This window comes from Ursus maritimus, unplaced genomic scaffold (assembly GCF_017311325.1).
Source record: "Ursus maritimus isolate PB19 unplaced genomic scaffold, ASM1731132v1 scaffold_25, whole genome shotgun sequence".
Lineage (NCBI taxonomy): Eukaryota > Metazoa > Chordata > Mammalia > Carnivora > Ursidae > Ursus > Ursus maritimus.
Genome location: NW_024425008.1, coordinates 34,469,704 through 34,487,487, shown reverse-complemented (window position 1 = coordinate 34,487,487; position 17,784 = coordinate 34,469,704). Strand labels below are relative to the sequence as shown.

Sequence of the window (17,784 nt, the reverse complement as noted above, 5' to 3'; positions counted from 1 at the left end):
TCTTAATTGAGGTATTCAGCACACTTAACATATGTAATTATTGATAGGATTGAATTTAAATTTACCATCTTGTTCAGTGTTTTCTATTTGTCCTATCAATACCTTGCTTTATTTTTCCTTTTTTTTGTCAAATTTTGGGTTATTTTTTATGGTTCCATTTTACCTTCTTTGTTGGTACTTTGGCTCTCTTTGCTATTTTATTGGATGCATTTGGGTTTATGATATACATGGTTTATCTTCAGGTAATACATGGCCCTTCAGGTACATAATAAGAAAAAATACTTCCTTTTGTCCTCTCCCAGCCTTTGTGGTCTTGTCCTATGTTTTACTTTCACATAAACCCACAATATATTATTTTTGCTTTAAGCACTAGACTATCCTCTGAAGATAAATAGTTTAAGAAAAAAATGCATTATATTTACCCCATTTGTAGGTCCTCTTTATTCTTTTGTGCAGATCCATGTCTCCATCAATCTCATTTTCCTCCTACTTGAAAAACTTCCATTAATGTTTCTTACAGTGTAGGTCTGCTAGTGGTGAATTCTTTCACGTTTTGTATATCTGAAAATATTTATATTTTGCCTTCATTTTTGAAAGACATTTTCATTGTGTAAAGAATTCCTCACAGTTCTTTAAGTACTTTAAAGACGCTGTTCCCTTGTCCCCTTGACTTGCAACAGAACAGAAATTTGCTGTCATCCTTGTCTTTGTTCATTGTATATAATCTTTATTCTCTGACTGCTTTTAAGATTTTTCTCTTTATCATTGGCTTTAAGCAACTTGATTATGATATGCCTTGGTGTGCTTTCTTCATGTTTCTTATGCTTGGGATTCATCGAGCTTCTTGGATCTGTGTGTTTATAGTTTTCATTAAATTTGGAACATTTGCAACCATGATTTCTTCAAGTATTTTTCTACACCACCCATTAGAGATTCCAAATTCACATATATTGGCAACTACAGTTGTCCCACAGCTCACAGTGCTCTGTTAAGCTTTTAACAGAGCACTTTTAAACTTTTTTCTTTCCATTCTGCTTTGATAGTTTCTATTGCTATGACTTCAACTCCCCTAATCTATTCTTCTGCTATGTGTACCAGATTGTACAAGTGCTGACGACACTGACTCCATCTTCGGCCCTCCATCTTGTTCATGCCTGCACAACGACCTCCCTCGAGGCTACATGTTCCAGGCCCCATGGAGGTTAATGCAAGCGCTGACTGGTACGCAGGAAGGCTGGTTCTGATCGTCCCTAAAGTGGTGCACGGATGGCACCACTTAGATAATTAGTGGAGTTCCTCTGGCACACAGATGGTGACACTTTAGAAAACTACCCTGTGACCTCACTGCCACACTCCTCACTCTATAAAAACTGGGGAATAAGGTCCAAACTTGGCAGATAATAGGGGCAGAGAGTAGCTGTGTACCGCCTGGATCGTCCATCTGCCCAATTCCCCCGTCAGTAAGTTCCCCTAAATAAAACTGTGTAAACAGTACAGAGTGTCTTGCATTGTTTGTTGGTCTCAAAGTGCTTTCTTAGTCTGGAGGATATTTGACTGTCCCTCTTCCACCTTATAACACAGATATAAACCCCACGGAGATAGAATTTTCATATTTAGAAGTTCCAGTTTGTGCATGTTTCATATTTTCCATGTCTCCCCTAAATCTGTTCATACTTTCCTCTACCAATTAGACTTATGGCAAGTAGAGTAAGTATTGTTACTAAACTATTGCTTTAATGTTCTTGTCTACTAATTCTATCATCTGTATCACGTGGGGGTCTTTTCTAATTTCTTGGTTCTCCTCATTACATTAGAGGTCACGTTTTCTGCTTCTTGGCACGCTTGCTAACTTTGGACTGGTTATAAGACATTACAAGCTTCATCACCGTAAAACTGGGTGGGTGCTGGATATTCTTGAGCTTTGTTCTGTGATGCAGTGAAGTTACTTGACAATGAGCTTGATCCTTCAGGCGTGCTCTTAAGTTGGGTTTGGTAGGACCAGAGCAGCCTTTAGTCTAGAGCTAAGTTTACCTCACCACTGACACAATACGTTTTGGGGCACTATACCCAATGTCCAGTATATTACAAGCTTTTCCTCTGACTGTGGGAACATGAACTATTCCTGGCCCTGGGTGAACGCTAGGGATTATTCTGTCTGCTCCTTTCTGATGGCTCTTTCTCTGTCCTTGGTTAAGTATCTTTATAAGCATGAGATTAGTGCTCAGCTGAAGACTGGAAGGGCATCTGCCACAGACCCACAAAGCCTCTGCGGCTGGCTCTTCCCTCGCCAGTAGTCTCCTCCCCTGCAAATCCCAGCGGCGTTGGCCTCCCCAAATGCACAATTCTGTCTTCCCAGTGCAGGGAGACCTCGAGTGTCTCTTTGGCTTACCTCTCCCTATGGGACCCGGAAGTTGGCCCTACGTAGTAAACTGGACGATCAAAGGGTTCATTTTGTTTGTGTCCATTCTCTTGGGGATCACTGTCCTGTGTGGTTTACTGTCCAATATCTATTTTGTACATTCTCTAGTTTTTCTTTTTTTTCAAGGTGGGAAAGTAGATTCTGTCCCTATTTTTAACGTAATGCTACAAACAGAACAAAAAACAAAAAACCACACGCCTACACCTTCAAATGCTTAAAACCTAGCATAGAAAAGACCCCTCTTCTCTCCTGACAGTGGAAATTTTCCAATAGAAACAGAATCCCATCTTCCTAAACCCATTTGACAACTGTTATGACTACCAAGTGAGAAAGGAACTTTGTTAAAAGATTTCCTAAATGGAGATTTACTATAAACAAATTCTACTCAATTTACCACCACAAGTGGTAATTACCTCACATGCCTGACTCACCCTCTGTAATTCTCTGACTACGACAGTTCTGTCAGATGCTGCAGCAGGAACGCTGTGGCCTTAGCATTTCCCGTTTGCACAGATGATGCTTCTAGCTTTCACAGCAACACAATATGACATCTCGGCGGCTAAACTGACGGTAAGGAGCCTTGCCAAACAGAAGGCTTTATACTGCAAAGTGTTGTAACAAGCAGCGAACAGCTTTCCAAGGAGCACTTTACTGCACAGAAAAGAGTTCTAAATTATTTCTGAAAGTAAGAGAAGCACCATAATCCGGCGTTTGCTGGTCCTCCCGGGCCAAGATGGGAATGCGTTTTTCAAGCAAATCCCCCTTTAACAGAGGCAGAAATGTCAGCACACATGTGAGGTAAGGTCTGTAGGTGGGTTCAAAGAGATCAGGAAAAGTTGACTTTCTTCCATGATCACTTTCAAATGTCTCAGCGGGGCATTTTCTACATGCACACCACCTTAATCGCTGATGTAAGCTGGACCCTTGTATTATGCTGTGAAAGGTGAATGGTAACAAATGTCAAGACGGTGCCAGAAGTCCCACAGCATTTACGAGTTTTCTTGGCTTTCCCTACAATTTTCATTTGTCCAACAATTGACCGTTTCTAGTCATGAACTGTTTCCCTGAGCTGGGGTTGAGAGTGTATTGGGTCTAGGGAAAATGTCCTGCCAGGCAAGTAGGGCCAGATTAAAACCCAACTGGGCAGTACCCAAAGGTTGTCTACAGGGTCTCTGTACCTCACATGACCTTCAGATTCCTTCTTCATTCCCCTCCTTCCCCCTCCGTCAAGACTTACCCTAGACCCAGCCGTCTATCTCCACGCTCTATACCAGGGCTACTCAAAGTGTGGTCTGTTACCAGTCCGCAGAGATAAGTAGGAATTGAGGGTAAGCGTCGGGAAACTCTTAGAGCAATTGACAGAGTAATTTTAAATCAATTTAGGGACACCTGGATGGCTCAGTCGGTTAAGCATCTGCCTTCGGCTCAGGTCATGATCCCAGGATCCTGGGATCGAGTCCCGCATTGGGTTCCTTGCTCAGCAGGAAGCCTGCTTCTCTGTCTGCCTGCCACTCCCCCGTTTGTGCGCCTTCTCTTATTCTCTCTCTCCCTCTCAGACAAATAAATAAAATCTTTTAAAAAACTGTAAATCAATTTAATGTAATAACAAAAACTAGCACTTGTATTTTGTACTTTTACTTCATTTTTTCCAGTAATTTATTTTTATTATACGTCTACAATAATTTGGGAAAGAAAAAAGAAAAAGAAACCTGATCCTTCACCACAGATAGCTTGAGAAGCACTGCTCTAGAGATTTCCTTTCCGCTTCATCAAATCTAGCGCCAATGTCCAAGAGTCGATGGGGGTGTTAGACATGCAGAAAAGTATAGACTACAGAAGGAGAGGTCAGCTGGCCCCAGAACGTGGCCACAGATTCTGCACTGAGTTTTAGCCTCAGGAACTGCTGCTTTGGCTAATTTAAAATAAAGTAGCATACTACGATCCCACAGATTCTTATTGTTTCAAACATGAAAGTTCTTAGGTGGGATAAAATCTAGATAGTAAAGCCCCACATGATGTCCAAATGAAGTTAGCTGTAAGTCATCAGTTGAGGATTAAAACTTGCATATACATATTATTTTAGAAAGAAACCAACCAACAAGAGTAAATAGCAAAGCAAAGCAATCAACACTGGTGACAGCAGCTGGACCAAATACCAGGTAGATAGTAAACTGAACAGCGTGAACACTACATAGAAATTTAGAAATGTGTACAAAACAGCACCACCGTACTTATAGCAGCAATGTTTATAATGGGAAAAAACACAAAGCCTGTAAATAAGTAAAGGTCCATTAATAAAGAAATGTCTAAATATAATTTAGACAATGTCCTCACTCAAAGATTGAGTTAGATCTCTCCTAGTTGACCTGGAGGTATTTCACAGCATTTTGAAAAGTAAAAAAGACACAGAGAAGTATTTGTATATTATGTATCCCAATTTTTTAAATGGGGGGGGAATCTTATCTTTGTGGATACTGAAGGTGAGGTGTTATTTTAAAAGATTATTAGAGAATAGAAGAAGGTATGAAGTCTGTCCTCTGGCCAGATTAACTACTTGGTGTTGGGATGGAAGGGTCAAGCAAATAATTAGATCAAAACAAGTCTCTTTCAAAGTCTCTATAATTTTTAACATAAGACACTATGCTGTTTATGTAAAATTATACATGTAAGCCTGTGTGTGCCTGGGTATCTCTCTGAATATGGATGTGTGTGTGCCCATATCTACCTACGTACCTACCTACCCACCCATCTCTGTCTACCTTTCTACCGAGCTGTATCTATCAAGAGCTGTCTGTCTATCCACAGACAACTGTTAAAGATTGGTCACCAAAGTTATGGTGCTGCTCTTGCCCAGGCACAGGGGAGAATCCTGGTGATATTTTTCTTCCTTATATGTTTTTCTCTTGTTTGACTATTTACAATAACCAGGTGTTACTTACATAATAAGAAAAGAGCAGCACGGCTACAACACCCACATATCTTCGACACCTTCCTCATTTCCCGCCTCTAACCCCTATGTTTCCTTCAGGAGATGCCCTTCCTCCCTGGTCCTGCACACCAAGTCAGTTCAGGCTCTCACTGTCCCGGGCCCCTGCCTCTGTCTCTCTCCTCTCCAGCCAATCCTCCACGTGGAAGCCAGAGTGACCTTTATGAAACGTCTATCTGTCCGCGAAGCTCCCCTGTCTACACTTCTTCTAGGGCTGCTCTTTTTAATGATTTTTCTCCCTCTCCCTTACTCTGCTATGGGCTACTGGAAGGCAGGACTGGATCTTCAATGTCTTTACCAAATGAATAAATAAAATGAATGAATGAATGGATCTGTAAAAGCAAAACAATAAATATAAACGCATGTCAACCATCTACAATGCCTGTATAAACGATGAACAAAGGCTGCAAAGCAAGTATTTTAAAGTTCATTTTTTTTCTTTTCCAGCAAAGTGGCTTGAGACGCTTTTTTAATTACTGCCAGTAATTCAGTCAGTGAATAATTTGTATTCAAGTTACCAAAAGTTAACTGCACTTTAAATCCCTATAAAATGAAACAGAAGTCAGAAAGAAAGCCATTTCCCCCTTAAGTAAAATAAGTTCAATACTGTTCTTCACTCCATGCCAGCTCTAGAAACAGCAACTCTCCCCCATACGACACAGCCCAGCTGTGTGGCTACTTACTGGAGTTGAGGAGGACCATGGCCTTGACACAGAGATACTCTTTGTGTTGGAGTTTTAACTCACGGAACCTTGAAGTTGTTGCCAAGAGCATGTCGAAGATTTCCAGAATTCCTTCTACGCATTTCCCCTCATCCCTACAAAAGTTCATTTGGAAATTTAAGAAACATGCAGCACTAGGCAACCATCAAAATCAATAAGGAGTATTTTCTTGATAATATCAAATTTCATCTTGTACATAATTTAACAAAATGGTAATGAAAGCACCTCCAGTGATATGAAATTACTAGAATTATCTTCATATAAAGAGGACAGGGAACTTTCTCTAAATTCCAAAAGCAAACATTTGAATAAATACTATTTAGGCAAAAATGTGCACTGGAAATACACTTCCTTTCTACCTGTTCACCCCCAATGTTTTCTCTGACAGAATACCATTTCTGTTGATTATTTTCGATCTACAGCCAACCAGCCATAGCTACGACTCACGTTGCTAAAATGAGACGTTCCATGTTCCCATCAGAAGACTCTGAAGTGCTAATGAGGAAAACTGAACGTTACCAAAGCAAATGCCCTGAGAAGAAACCATCCCTCACATCTAGGGCTTAACTCACTCCCCAGCGGTCATTTAGAAACCGCTGGGGCAACTAAGAGATATTAAACAGAACTTGAAAAAGAAAAGCGAGTCTGATACACAAAGAAATCACAATTAAAGACAGATGAGAACGAGGAAAGGAAGGGAGAAAGGGAGACGAGCACTTTTGACTTGCCAAAGATTATTTTTAAGCAAAAGTTTTAGACAAACTTTGAACCATATAATCAAAATTCTTTTGAACATTCATAGAAATGAATTTTTATGCATACTTTTGAAGGAAATTACTTGAACTGTATTTAGAAAATACCAGCTTCAATTCACTCCAGCCAGACACACATTATTCTGCCTCACTGCTCCCCAAAAACTCCTATTATCATCAGTCATAGTCACTGGAAGCCCTTGACAAGCAGTTAGACGATTTTGCCATGAAACTTTCATTTGCTTCTCAACACCTGCAGCCGGGCTGAAAGGGAGCCTGGCGGCCGTGGGTGTCTGCAAGTTTCATCTTCAGTCTCCCCCGCAGCCCCTGAAGGGAACCTGACATCTTTAGAGAACTGGCTGTTCCCTCCTTCCTTCCCCCAACCCCAAGCCAGGACATTTCAATGGTGGTGGCGGCTGGGGAAAGGGTCTCTGAACTCAAATGCACGGACACCAGTGGGAACCACCAGTGCTGGTGCAGCCTTTCCCACTGGGTTCTCTGTGAGGGCAGCAGTTTGCCAGGATCCTGCGTCCCAAAGCACTGAACCTCCCCCAGACTCACCTACACAAAGCTACCAGCAAGCACATTGTGAGTCCCAAACAAACACGTAACTTCTGCAACCACCTGAGGCTTTCCAAAAATGCACAGGTTAAGTGATAAAACACCAATGCCTCCTAGAAGTTACTCACAGAGAAAGGCTACCTTGGAGAATCAGAGCCCTGGGCAAAGGGCACTGAAACCCGTAGGGAACCGCCAAACCTCCCCAAGTCCCCTCCTCCCCACCTCCTCTGCGCTGGGCTGTCCCAGGCAGCCTGCTGCAAGTGCCTAGAAAGGACCATGCATGCTCTGCACATAGAAATACCCGTGCACCGAATGCCCCGAATGCCGTATAACCAAATCACTGTGCTTGAGGCAATTAATTATTGAAAACTGTCATCACTGGGCTTGAGGACATCTGACACCGAGAAAAGCTGGTTCTAAAATATCTCAGGGTTGGGGGGAGGGGGCAATCGGCTGGCTGAATCCAGACAGCATGCGACTCTTGATCTTGGGGTTGTAAATTCAAGCCCCACAGTGGGTATAGAGATTACTTAAAAATAAAATCTTAAAAAAAATATCTCTGGGGATAAAAATGAAAAGCCCACCCAATCCCGCATTGATTGTTTAATAGTTTGACTCTTTACTTGTCCGTGAGACTCAGTCAGGGGCGGGGTCATGAACACATAGGCGCACGTGCACACACATGCACGCACACGTGCACACTCGTCGCTCCCCAAATAGCGTAAGAGGATTCACCTGAAATCAATCCGATTTTGCAGAGGTTGCCACTTGTACCTAAAAACACATCGCTGCATATTGAAATTAGTATCATTTCCTCATTGAAATGCATGCCATTTTAAATGCAAATTCATGTTTCAAAAATGGAGGGAGAGTTTATATTCCAGAGCGTCCTAAGCCCTGAGAAATGCTATAACTCACAGTAATCAGAACATGTGTACCTCATGGAAAAAGTGAACCTCTAAACTAATTCTAAAGAACGAAGTCTGAGTGCTTTTACCAGCAGCTGTGACAGCCAACCATTTCATTCATGGGGAGGCACAGCTAGAATATTTGCACTCACTTCACAGGCTGGGGAAACCAAATATATTTTTTTAGGAAATAAATGAGAAATATAGGAAATAAGGTACAATACCTCATAAATGACACCCTAATAGAAGTTCTGCCTGGAATGAGTTATACAGAGGAAGGACTTTTAAACAACACATTCATGAGATCTATTACACTTACAACTATGGAATGAAACTGAATTAGGAGTAAGAAATTAGGATAAGATTAAAAGATTTGAATTAAAGAGAGAAGACGTATGATTTGAATGTTAAAATACCAAAACAATCTATAATCAAACCAACCTGCTCCCAGAAGCTTACTTTTGCCCAGCATTTGTCCATAAACTAGGGCTAAGCAAAAATAAAATTAGTAAGGATGTGTGGAATGTCTTATTATGCGATAACCACTCCTTTATAAAAAAGATTCTGTTTGATACCAAGGACAGAATGTTGAATGAGTGGACATTGCTGTGGGTGCACTATTTTGTACCCACATACATGGCCGCTGGCAGCATACATGTGGGTGTATGTAGATCACAGTTCACTTCCGGTGGGGGAGGGCGGCACTAGGGTGCGGGGGCTCCAGGCTTAACACATTTTTCACATCAGTTTAAGTCTTCTTAAATATTTCTATGTAGGTGAAAATCACCTACATAGAAAAGGGAAGTGAAAATTCTTTGGGTATCTTGAAATTCGATCCACAAATAGTTAACGTGGTGAAAGCAAATTCGGTACATTTACAATATGATTCCATGGAATTCCATAAATGTCCATAATGGCGTCCAAGCCCAGATCCAAACTCCCTCTGACTTTTTATTTTATTTTTTTTAAAGATTTTATTTATCTGTTCGACAGAGAGAGAGACAGCCAGCGAGAGAGGGAACACAAGCAGGGGGAGTGGGAGAGGAAGAAGCAGGCCCACAGAGGAAGAGCCCGACGTGGGGCTCGATCCCAGAACTCCGGGATCACGCTCTGAGCCGAAGCCAGACGCCCAACCGCTGTGCCACCCAGGCGCCCCCCCCTCTGACTTTTTAATACGTAATATTAGACAGTTTCCTATTGAGGCCAAGGACACAGCATATGTTCGCATATATGATTTTTTTCAAGCAAGCAGAAGCTCAGATTCACATGAATTTGTAACTCTAGTGGTTACTGAGAGAAGAACCACCTTGTTTAGAAATAAGCTGAGGTAACCGAGTAGGTTCAAGTTTTCTTGCTACTGAAGCCTCAGCAAGAATGAAGGACAACAGCAATTACTGTCTCAGTCTCCCAAGTGAACTAATTTAGTTGTATTCACAGCTTCTACGGTCACACCACCACTGGAAGGAACTCTGATAGGACAATCTGCCAAAAGACAGCGATTTTCAAGTACTGTGCAAATTATTTATTCATGTTGCAGAAAAACCTCATAATACTTCTTTATGATGTGTAATCTCTGACTTTTTGAATAAGGAACATTTAGAGCATTTTTGAATAGGCAACACACGTTTACATAAGAAAATATTCGTATCACACATGAACGAAGGAACTGAACTATCTTAGACTTGAAATTCTAGACATCACAAAGTTTATGTGTTGGCGATACTAGAGATTGCAACAAAAAATAAACACGACAGGTACTACCGAAAATGCCTGCTCAGTGTGAAGGCATTTACAAGCCCAGACACTCCTCTCCTATACTCAGATATACTATATTTGCGTGCTGTACAACACGATACTTTCAAATATTTATAAAAAGTAGTGTGAGGGGCACCTGGGTGGCTCAGTTAGGTAAGCATCCAACTCTTGATTTCAGCTCAGGTCATGATCTCCGAGTTATGGGATCAGGCCCCGTGTCCAGCTCCACGTTCAGCATGGAGTCTCCTTGTCCCTCTCCCTCTGCTCCTCCCCCTGCTCGCTCTCTCGCAAATAAATAAATAATACATAACATACATACATAAAATCTTTAAAAAGTACTGTGAGTCTATTAAAATAATTTGTAAGAAAAATTATTTTTTTTCTATTGTTTAACCTAAAATTTGTCCAGGATGTGTGTCCATTTACAATAACTTACACTTACAGGAATTAAAGAACCCAAACAAAGTGGAGAGTTAATTCTACTCAAAACCATGAATGAAACAGTCAATGAACATAAATATTAAATGGAGCATCAATTTAGAAACCAAGACAAAAAGTAAAATAACTTAATCCCAGTGTCTGCAAATGTAATGACTCATCAAGGGATGAAACTTCTTTCTCACACTAACTTCTAGAAGAATTATACGTGTATATTTGTGTGTGTGCGCACGTGTGTGCGTGTATATGGCTTCATTTGAACGCCAAGTGGAACGGCATGCCCTTTTATACAGGTAACTACTGTTATATTAGGAACATGGACTTCACAGCCAGCCCCCATGTCCAGCTCCACCACTTACTACTCTGTAACTGCAGGCAAATGACCTAACCCCCCCCCAATATTTCCATATCTGAAGAATAGGGATAATAATGGCGCTTACTCATAGAGGGCTGTTAAGAAGATGAAATGAGTTAACACATCAAGTGCTCAAGGTGATGCCTGGCATATACAAGCCAATAGGTTCGCTATTTTGATTGCTACTGAAGTGTCTGGACTTCCAGAACCTTCTTCTATGGTTTAACACCTGGGCTTGCTCTTGACTGAGCCACAGCCCAAGCTCCAGCTCTTGCCAAAGGCTCTGCTCTCCACCAAAACACCTCCGTTACTTAGAACAGTGCTCTTTGTCAACGTTGTCATCCAGGACAACAGGCAGAATGGCTGCTAAAACCTTGGGGGTATCACTTTTTATCTGTGTAATATGTGCATCGGGGTCTTCTGATGCCCCAAAGAGGTAATACCAAGGGTTGGGTGCAGATGCTCTCCATTCGTATAATGGCATCCTTCTACTCTGTGCACAGAGGCAAATGTGACTGAACATTCTATCCTAGAACTTTTTCAAAATAAGGAATGTGGAGATCAATTTCCATCATTATTTTCAACCTGCTCAAATGTATAACAAGAAAGAGTTCTATTTTTCGTACTAAAACTTTGAGTGTTGGTACTCTAGCTTTTCCTCCGTGAACAGTTCACCTGAGTCAATTACAAATGGCTTCTGTTGCTGTGCCATCTTTAAGAACAAACAAAATGTAAGCGAGTGATGGCATCGGCACTATCATTCCCCAATTTCCGTTACCTTTCATTGGTTTTAATAACCATTCCTTCCACTGCTATCGTCAAAAATGCTAGAGAGTACCTGCAATTAGAGTCCAAGCACATTAAAATAAACCTTGCAGATTTGTAAGAATTCGATCACCCTTCTAGACAGAGATATACATGGTCCCTACAAGTGGAAACCGAACAGCAGGAACTTAAAATTACAAACTGAAAATGGAATTTTTAATACAGAAAAATCTAAGTTGACTTGTACATTTAGTAGCTATATATTCTGCAGGTAGAGGCCCTGTTATGGTCTGGCCTGTACATGCCGCCCCACCACAGGTAAGAACGAGTCACAGGACACTGAATCCTAGGACCCACGCTCTCCTTCTCCGTCCGGTTCTTGACCTGGGGAAGGAGCTCATGACATTATCGCCCTCTTAATTGCCCTTTTAAGTGCGAGATTTTAAGTGTGGCACCCAGGACTCAAACAGGTCAGAGAAGAAACAATGCATTTTTTCCTCACCTGTCCAGAATGAGGTCTGGAGCAAAGATGAGCTTGCCTGGGTGGTCAATGGACCGCCACATCAGCCCCACCATTAACACCTCCATCCAGCAGCTCTCCAGGAGGCGCACCTGGTCGTAGAGGCTGAGCTCCACAAAGCCTGGGGAAAGCAAGAGGCCGTGAGACATACCCACTCTCCTTCTCAACTCCCTGTTTCTGTGAAAACAGAAGAGCAAGTTTTAACAAGCTATGAAAACACAAACAATATAGGGAAACACTCAATATTTTAAAGATGTGGTTAAATGCTGACCTAAGGAAGGGAATTTTGAACTCTGAGTACGCAACTCACAATGTCTAGCCTTGGCTGCCTTCTAGGGACTAATCTATTCCATTTAAGATTTATAAAGGACTATTAACCTGCGCTTCTAGCTCCCCAGACAAATGCTAGGGAAGAACAGAAAGTTGGAACAGATCATTTTTAGTTATATGTTTTTAATTCCTCCGCACTGCTGAGAAAGATAATAGTTGGAGGCCTGTCTGGCCCAGTCCACAAGAGGGACTGGGAGGGGTGGAGGGATGGGATGGCAGGGGTGGGGAGTGTGGGACATGCAGAGAGAACAGCACCAGCCCCTGCAGAAAGTCAAGGCTTCAAATGAAAGACATCTCCGATTGCTTAAAAGTTTGGTCTGAGTAGCAGGGCTGTCTCTAGCCTGTTCTATCCTGAAAAGCAAATGTAACAATAGAAGCAGGTCCCAGTAGCCTGATGTCCTAACAGCATGAGCTCGTCCAAAAAGCGGAAAGAAACAGGTAATCTCTAGGGACGTGAGCACTAGAAAAGCAAAGCAAAGCTGAGATCACTGGCGCTTCCTCCACAAACCATGATAAAAAGAGAAGGCAGTGCAATATAAAAACGAACCCAACATGCAGTCCAGGAGTGCAGCGGACTCTGGTTACGATCCTGGCTCAGCTTCGTCCTGGCTAATTACTCAGTCTCCCTTTAAGTCGATTTTCTTACAGAACGCATGGCAGTAACAATGCCTATGGTCCGAGAATGCCCTGCGGGCAGCCTCCGTCAGCATCGTCATTTTACGGATGAGGAGACCACGGCACGAGAAGCACGCGCGGGTCAAACCTGTGAGCAGTACAACGGTGCCGTGCACAAAGGAGAACTGAATGGAGGGAGTCAGAAGGGGAAGATGGCTCAGTCCTTCATCCAACACGCGTACACGTTCCAATCTCGTCTGCCGCTACAGACAATAAGCCTGCCCACGGGAGATTAGGCTTCTTAGATTTGCAGCTATTCAACAAGATCAAGCCTAGGTGATGTTTTACTATTTTTTTTTTTTAATTTTGGAAAATGACTACACCACCGAGAGCGGAAAGAAAAGTCACACCTTCAGACTATGCCTAAATTTTCTGAAAATTTGTTTCAAACTCAAGGCTTAAAGACGGGCTAATGCAGCTCAGGAATTCAGTGTTGTTATGGCACAAAGAAGCTGCCTGGCTCTCAATGATCATTGGTTTCACCAGCACCCTCCACGTGGGGGCCTGAAAACCAGTGTTGGCATGCCCGCAGCACAACAGCTAGCGGGAGGTAATCGCATCGTCTCCTATGAGAACAGCACAGAAAATACCACCATTCTGGCTGAGGTGAAGCTGGACTCTCAGAACAAAACCAGACACCAGAAGATCTGCAGGAAGCTCCGAAGGAATGGGCCCAAACCGACAAATGACCCAAGACATACTGTTATACCAGGCCTGGGGTCCCACAGCGCCTCACCCCCAACTCCTCCTCACCCAGCTTCTCCGCAGCTTCCAGGATTTATACTTCGTCTAAAGCGGTTGCAGCCTGCAGGCCATGGGAACTGTCCCTAGGCTTGGAACCAGGAGAGAGACCTCATTTCTTGGATGACCGTAAATATGCACATGGAGAAGCCCTTTCAGGGGGATGGGCTGCTGCCATTCTGTGTTCGAATTCTAGATTCACTTTCACAGAAACACCAATTCAAACGATAACGAGGTGGTAAGTTTAGCACAATGAGGTATTTCAGGTATATATTACGAACCGGCCTGACCCTAGAATCTCTTGCCCAAATAGTCACTTTGGGCCCACTTCCAGAGCCTGGGTGGGTTTTTTTCTTGGATCCACCCTCTCAGACCACATCTCGGCATAAGACATGTCCAACATGCTAGTGTGCATAGGAGATGTGGCCACGGGGGACAGGGTGTGGACAAGGCCCTGTGGGATGGTTCTGGGGTGGGAAAAGAAGAGAGGCAGCCATGGAAGGAGTCTCACCGTATAGCATTCTTCTTGTACTACCATGTCTGGTAGAGAACTCGGATGAGTCCAAGAATTCTAAATTGGAGCTGGACCTTCCAGTACATGCAGAAGGCGTATATGACAAGACAGGAAGAACGAACATATTTCATTTAAAGATTATAAATCAAGCTGTCAAACCGTTACACATCCAGACATCATTTGTGGACCTCCATTTTGTACTCTTGCCCTATAAATGTGAGGGGCAGGCCTTTCTACCATAAATGCAAAGCTAAGATCCAGAAAGACCTACCCGGAATTTTCTTGGCCCAGCCAATCATGTGCACCAGCTCCTTGTCGGCCAGCTTGGTCAGGGACATCATCATGGAGGCCTCGGTGAAGGGCGTGCTGGGGCGGCTCACGAGCACGTGGGGCGGCTCTGCCTCCAGGAGCGTGAGCACCAGCTGCTCCGGGCTCAGGGCGCTCAGCAGCAGCTCCTTCACTCGGGTCACGTGTCCACCACTTTTCTTGGCTTTGCTCAGGCAGTGCAGCTGCTCATCGGAACTCTTCTGCCTTCGCATAACTCGGTACCCGCATCTTTCTCTCCGGGAGCCTAAACCGCAGAGATGATAACACAGTACTTTCCCGTGGCTTCCCCAACCCAGCACTCAAGTTCTCTGGGTCCCCAGGGCAAGAGTGAGGTAATGACCTGAGTCTATCCTCACGATGTATCTTACAACAGAAGCCTGACTTATTTCCTGGAACCTGTGGGGCAAGTACCAAAGATTATTACATTTGCGTCTATTTTAACAAAATAAAAATTTGACTTGTTAGGGACAATAGCCCAAATAAGGTCTCCATTTCAAGATCACCCATGGATACTAAATCTATTTCTCTTTTAAAGAGTGCTGACATACCTCAGTTTCCAAACCATGGAATTAGGAATTTTCTTCAGACAAAAGATGGGGAAAAGTTAGGAACTGAACATTGATATTTCCAAACAGTTATCAAATAATATACTCTTAAAATACATTCTTAAAATGTTTATGTATGTGTGTTTACACATACACATATGTATTCTTTTTACATATTTGTACAAATATATTTCAAATAATAAATTTTTTAAAAATCTGAAAAAGATAGAAGAGTACAAATTTTGGCACAAATTCTTTCAGTTTTAATGTTTTTACTTTTCCATACTTTATATACAAAATTTGGATCACAGTATACACACACTATTTTTAACCTTTTTCTTTTTAAGATGTGGTCCATATATACAATGGAATATTACTCAGCCATCAAAAAGAATGAGTTCTCAACATTTGCAGCAACATGGACAGGACTGGAGGAGATAATGCTAAGCGAAATAAGTCAAGCACAGAAAGACAATTATCATATGGTTTCACTCATTTATAGAACATAAGAAGCAGGAAGATCGGTTGGAGAAGGGAAGAAGAAAGGGGGGGTAAACAGAAGGGGGAATGAACCATGAGAGACTATGGACTCTGAGAAACAAACTGAGGGCTTCAGAGAGGAAGAGGGGTGAGGGAATGGGATGGGCTGGTGATGGGTATTAAGGAGAGCATGTATTGCATGGTGCACTGGGTGTTGTATGCAAGTAATGAATCATGGAACTTTACATCAAGAACTAGGGATGCACTGTATAGTGACTAACATAATAAAAAAATATTAAAAAATGTATCATTGTACAATTTAAAAATCTATGCAGCATTCTGTTTTATGACAATAGCATCACTTTATCTAAAGTATCCCCTGTCAATGGAAATCTAGGTTAGTCCTAATTTCTTTGCTAGTATTCATAGTACAACAAAAATGCATCTTTGTATATGCATCTAATTCATTCCTTAAAGTAAATTCAAGAAGTTGCTGAACCAAGGCATATACACACTTAAGATTTCGATACATATTAATAGGTTACCCACTAAAACTATTCTAAAATTTATAATACAAACAATACTTTAAGGGTCTTCCTATTTTCTCATAATACCATTGGGCAATTTCTAATCTTTGCTAATCTGACAAGTGACTAAACAATCTCACTTTACTTTGTATTCTTTTAACTGGTAGCAAGGTTGACTAATATATTTGCCATACTTTGTATTTCTTTTACTTGTACATTGCCTGCTTCTTTTGCCCTTTTCCTGCCTAATAACGTCCAAAGCTTATTGAGTAACTACAGATAACTTTTGTTATGTGCCATATTTGTCTTGTCATATATCTTTTAACTTTACTCATGGTATCTGTTGTCCTAAGAAGGTTTAGTACACAAATTTGTCTTTTGTTTCACATCAAGATTATACAAATATTTTCTTGTATCTTCTTTAAGCACTTTTGTGGTTCAAATCTATTTGGAATTTTATGTATGTTTCTATCATGTCATATGGATATTTCATGTTATGTTCTTCAAATGGATGTATAATTTTCCCAGTAGCATTTATTGCACAAGTTTTCCCACTGATTTTTATAAAATGCCTTGTCATTTAATAAATATATATAAAAGTGTCTTCTTCTGGGGGTGCCTGGGTGGCTCAGCCAGTTAAATGTCCAACTCTTGATCTCAGCTCAGGTCTTGATCTCAGGGTGGTGAGTTCAAGCTCCATGTTGAAAAGGTAGCTTCTTCTGGATTTTCTCCTCTGTATATATACATGTATATGTGTAAATAGATGATTTTTTTTTTTACACCTGTGCTGGTATCAATATGTTTTAGTTACTGTAGGTTTACGGATCAGAAACACAAAGGGATAATGTCTTTAAGATGGTGTGGGGAGGGAGAAACCTTCAATTTAGAATTATATTCCCAGCTAAACTATCATTCAAGAGTGAGGATAAATCAAAGACATTAGAGTTAAGCAACGATTAAAAAGATATATTACAGCCCTTTTGAAATAACTACTGTGTTATTTGGGATGGAGAAAAATGAACCTAAGAGAAGCAATGAAATTCAAGATGCAAAGGTAAAAAAAATAAATTGGTAAAGATGAGAGGAAATCTAATAAACATAGAATGAATAAAATAATTTTTGGAGGTACAGAAATAAAGTAGAATCAAATACTGGATAATAACAAGATGAGAGAGGAATAATTTTGGCTGGAACTTTCTAAGATTCTTTATTTGGAAAGAGAACTATCTAATAGAGAGAATGGCATGAATTCTCAAATTAATCAAGAATGCATGCTAAAATAGAATTGTCACTAAAAGAAATGAAACAGAATGTATGCCTTCCAAACTAGCAGAAGAGGAAAAATAAAACAAGAAAATGGGATCAATCCCAAAAAGGAAAAAAAGAAAATATATGATGAAATTGCTTAAATCTTAAAATAAGATGACAGAAATGAATTCAAATATCAGTGATCACAATAAACAT

At 41.3% G+C, this 17,784-nt stretch overlaps 1 protein-coding gene across 2 annotated transcripts in view; it reads right to left on the bottom strand.

Annotated features, from left to right (window-relative positions):
- Positions 1 to 17,784, bottom strand: part of ESR2 (estrogen receptor 2) — a 58,270-nt gene that overhangs the window by 22,009 nt on the left and 18,477 nt on the right. For both annotated transcript variants that reach the window (XM_040641804.1, XM_008701010.2), the window contains exons 4-6: positions 14,713 to 15,012; positions 12,164 to 12,302; positions 6,089 to 6,222 (exon numbers count right to left, since the gene is read on the bottom strand). In XM_040641804.1, coding sequence (XP_040497738.1) covers positions 6,089 to 6,222; positions 12,164 to 12,302; positions 14,713 to 15,012 — 573 coding nt within the window. The remainder of the gene's footprint in view (positions 1 to 6,088; positions 6,223 to 12,163; positions 12,303 to 14,712; positions 15,013 to 17,784) is intronic.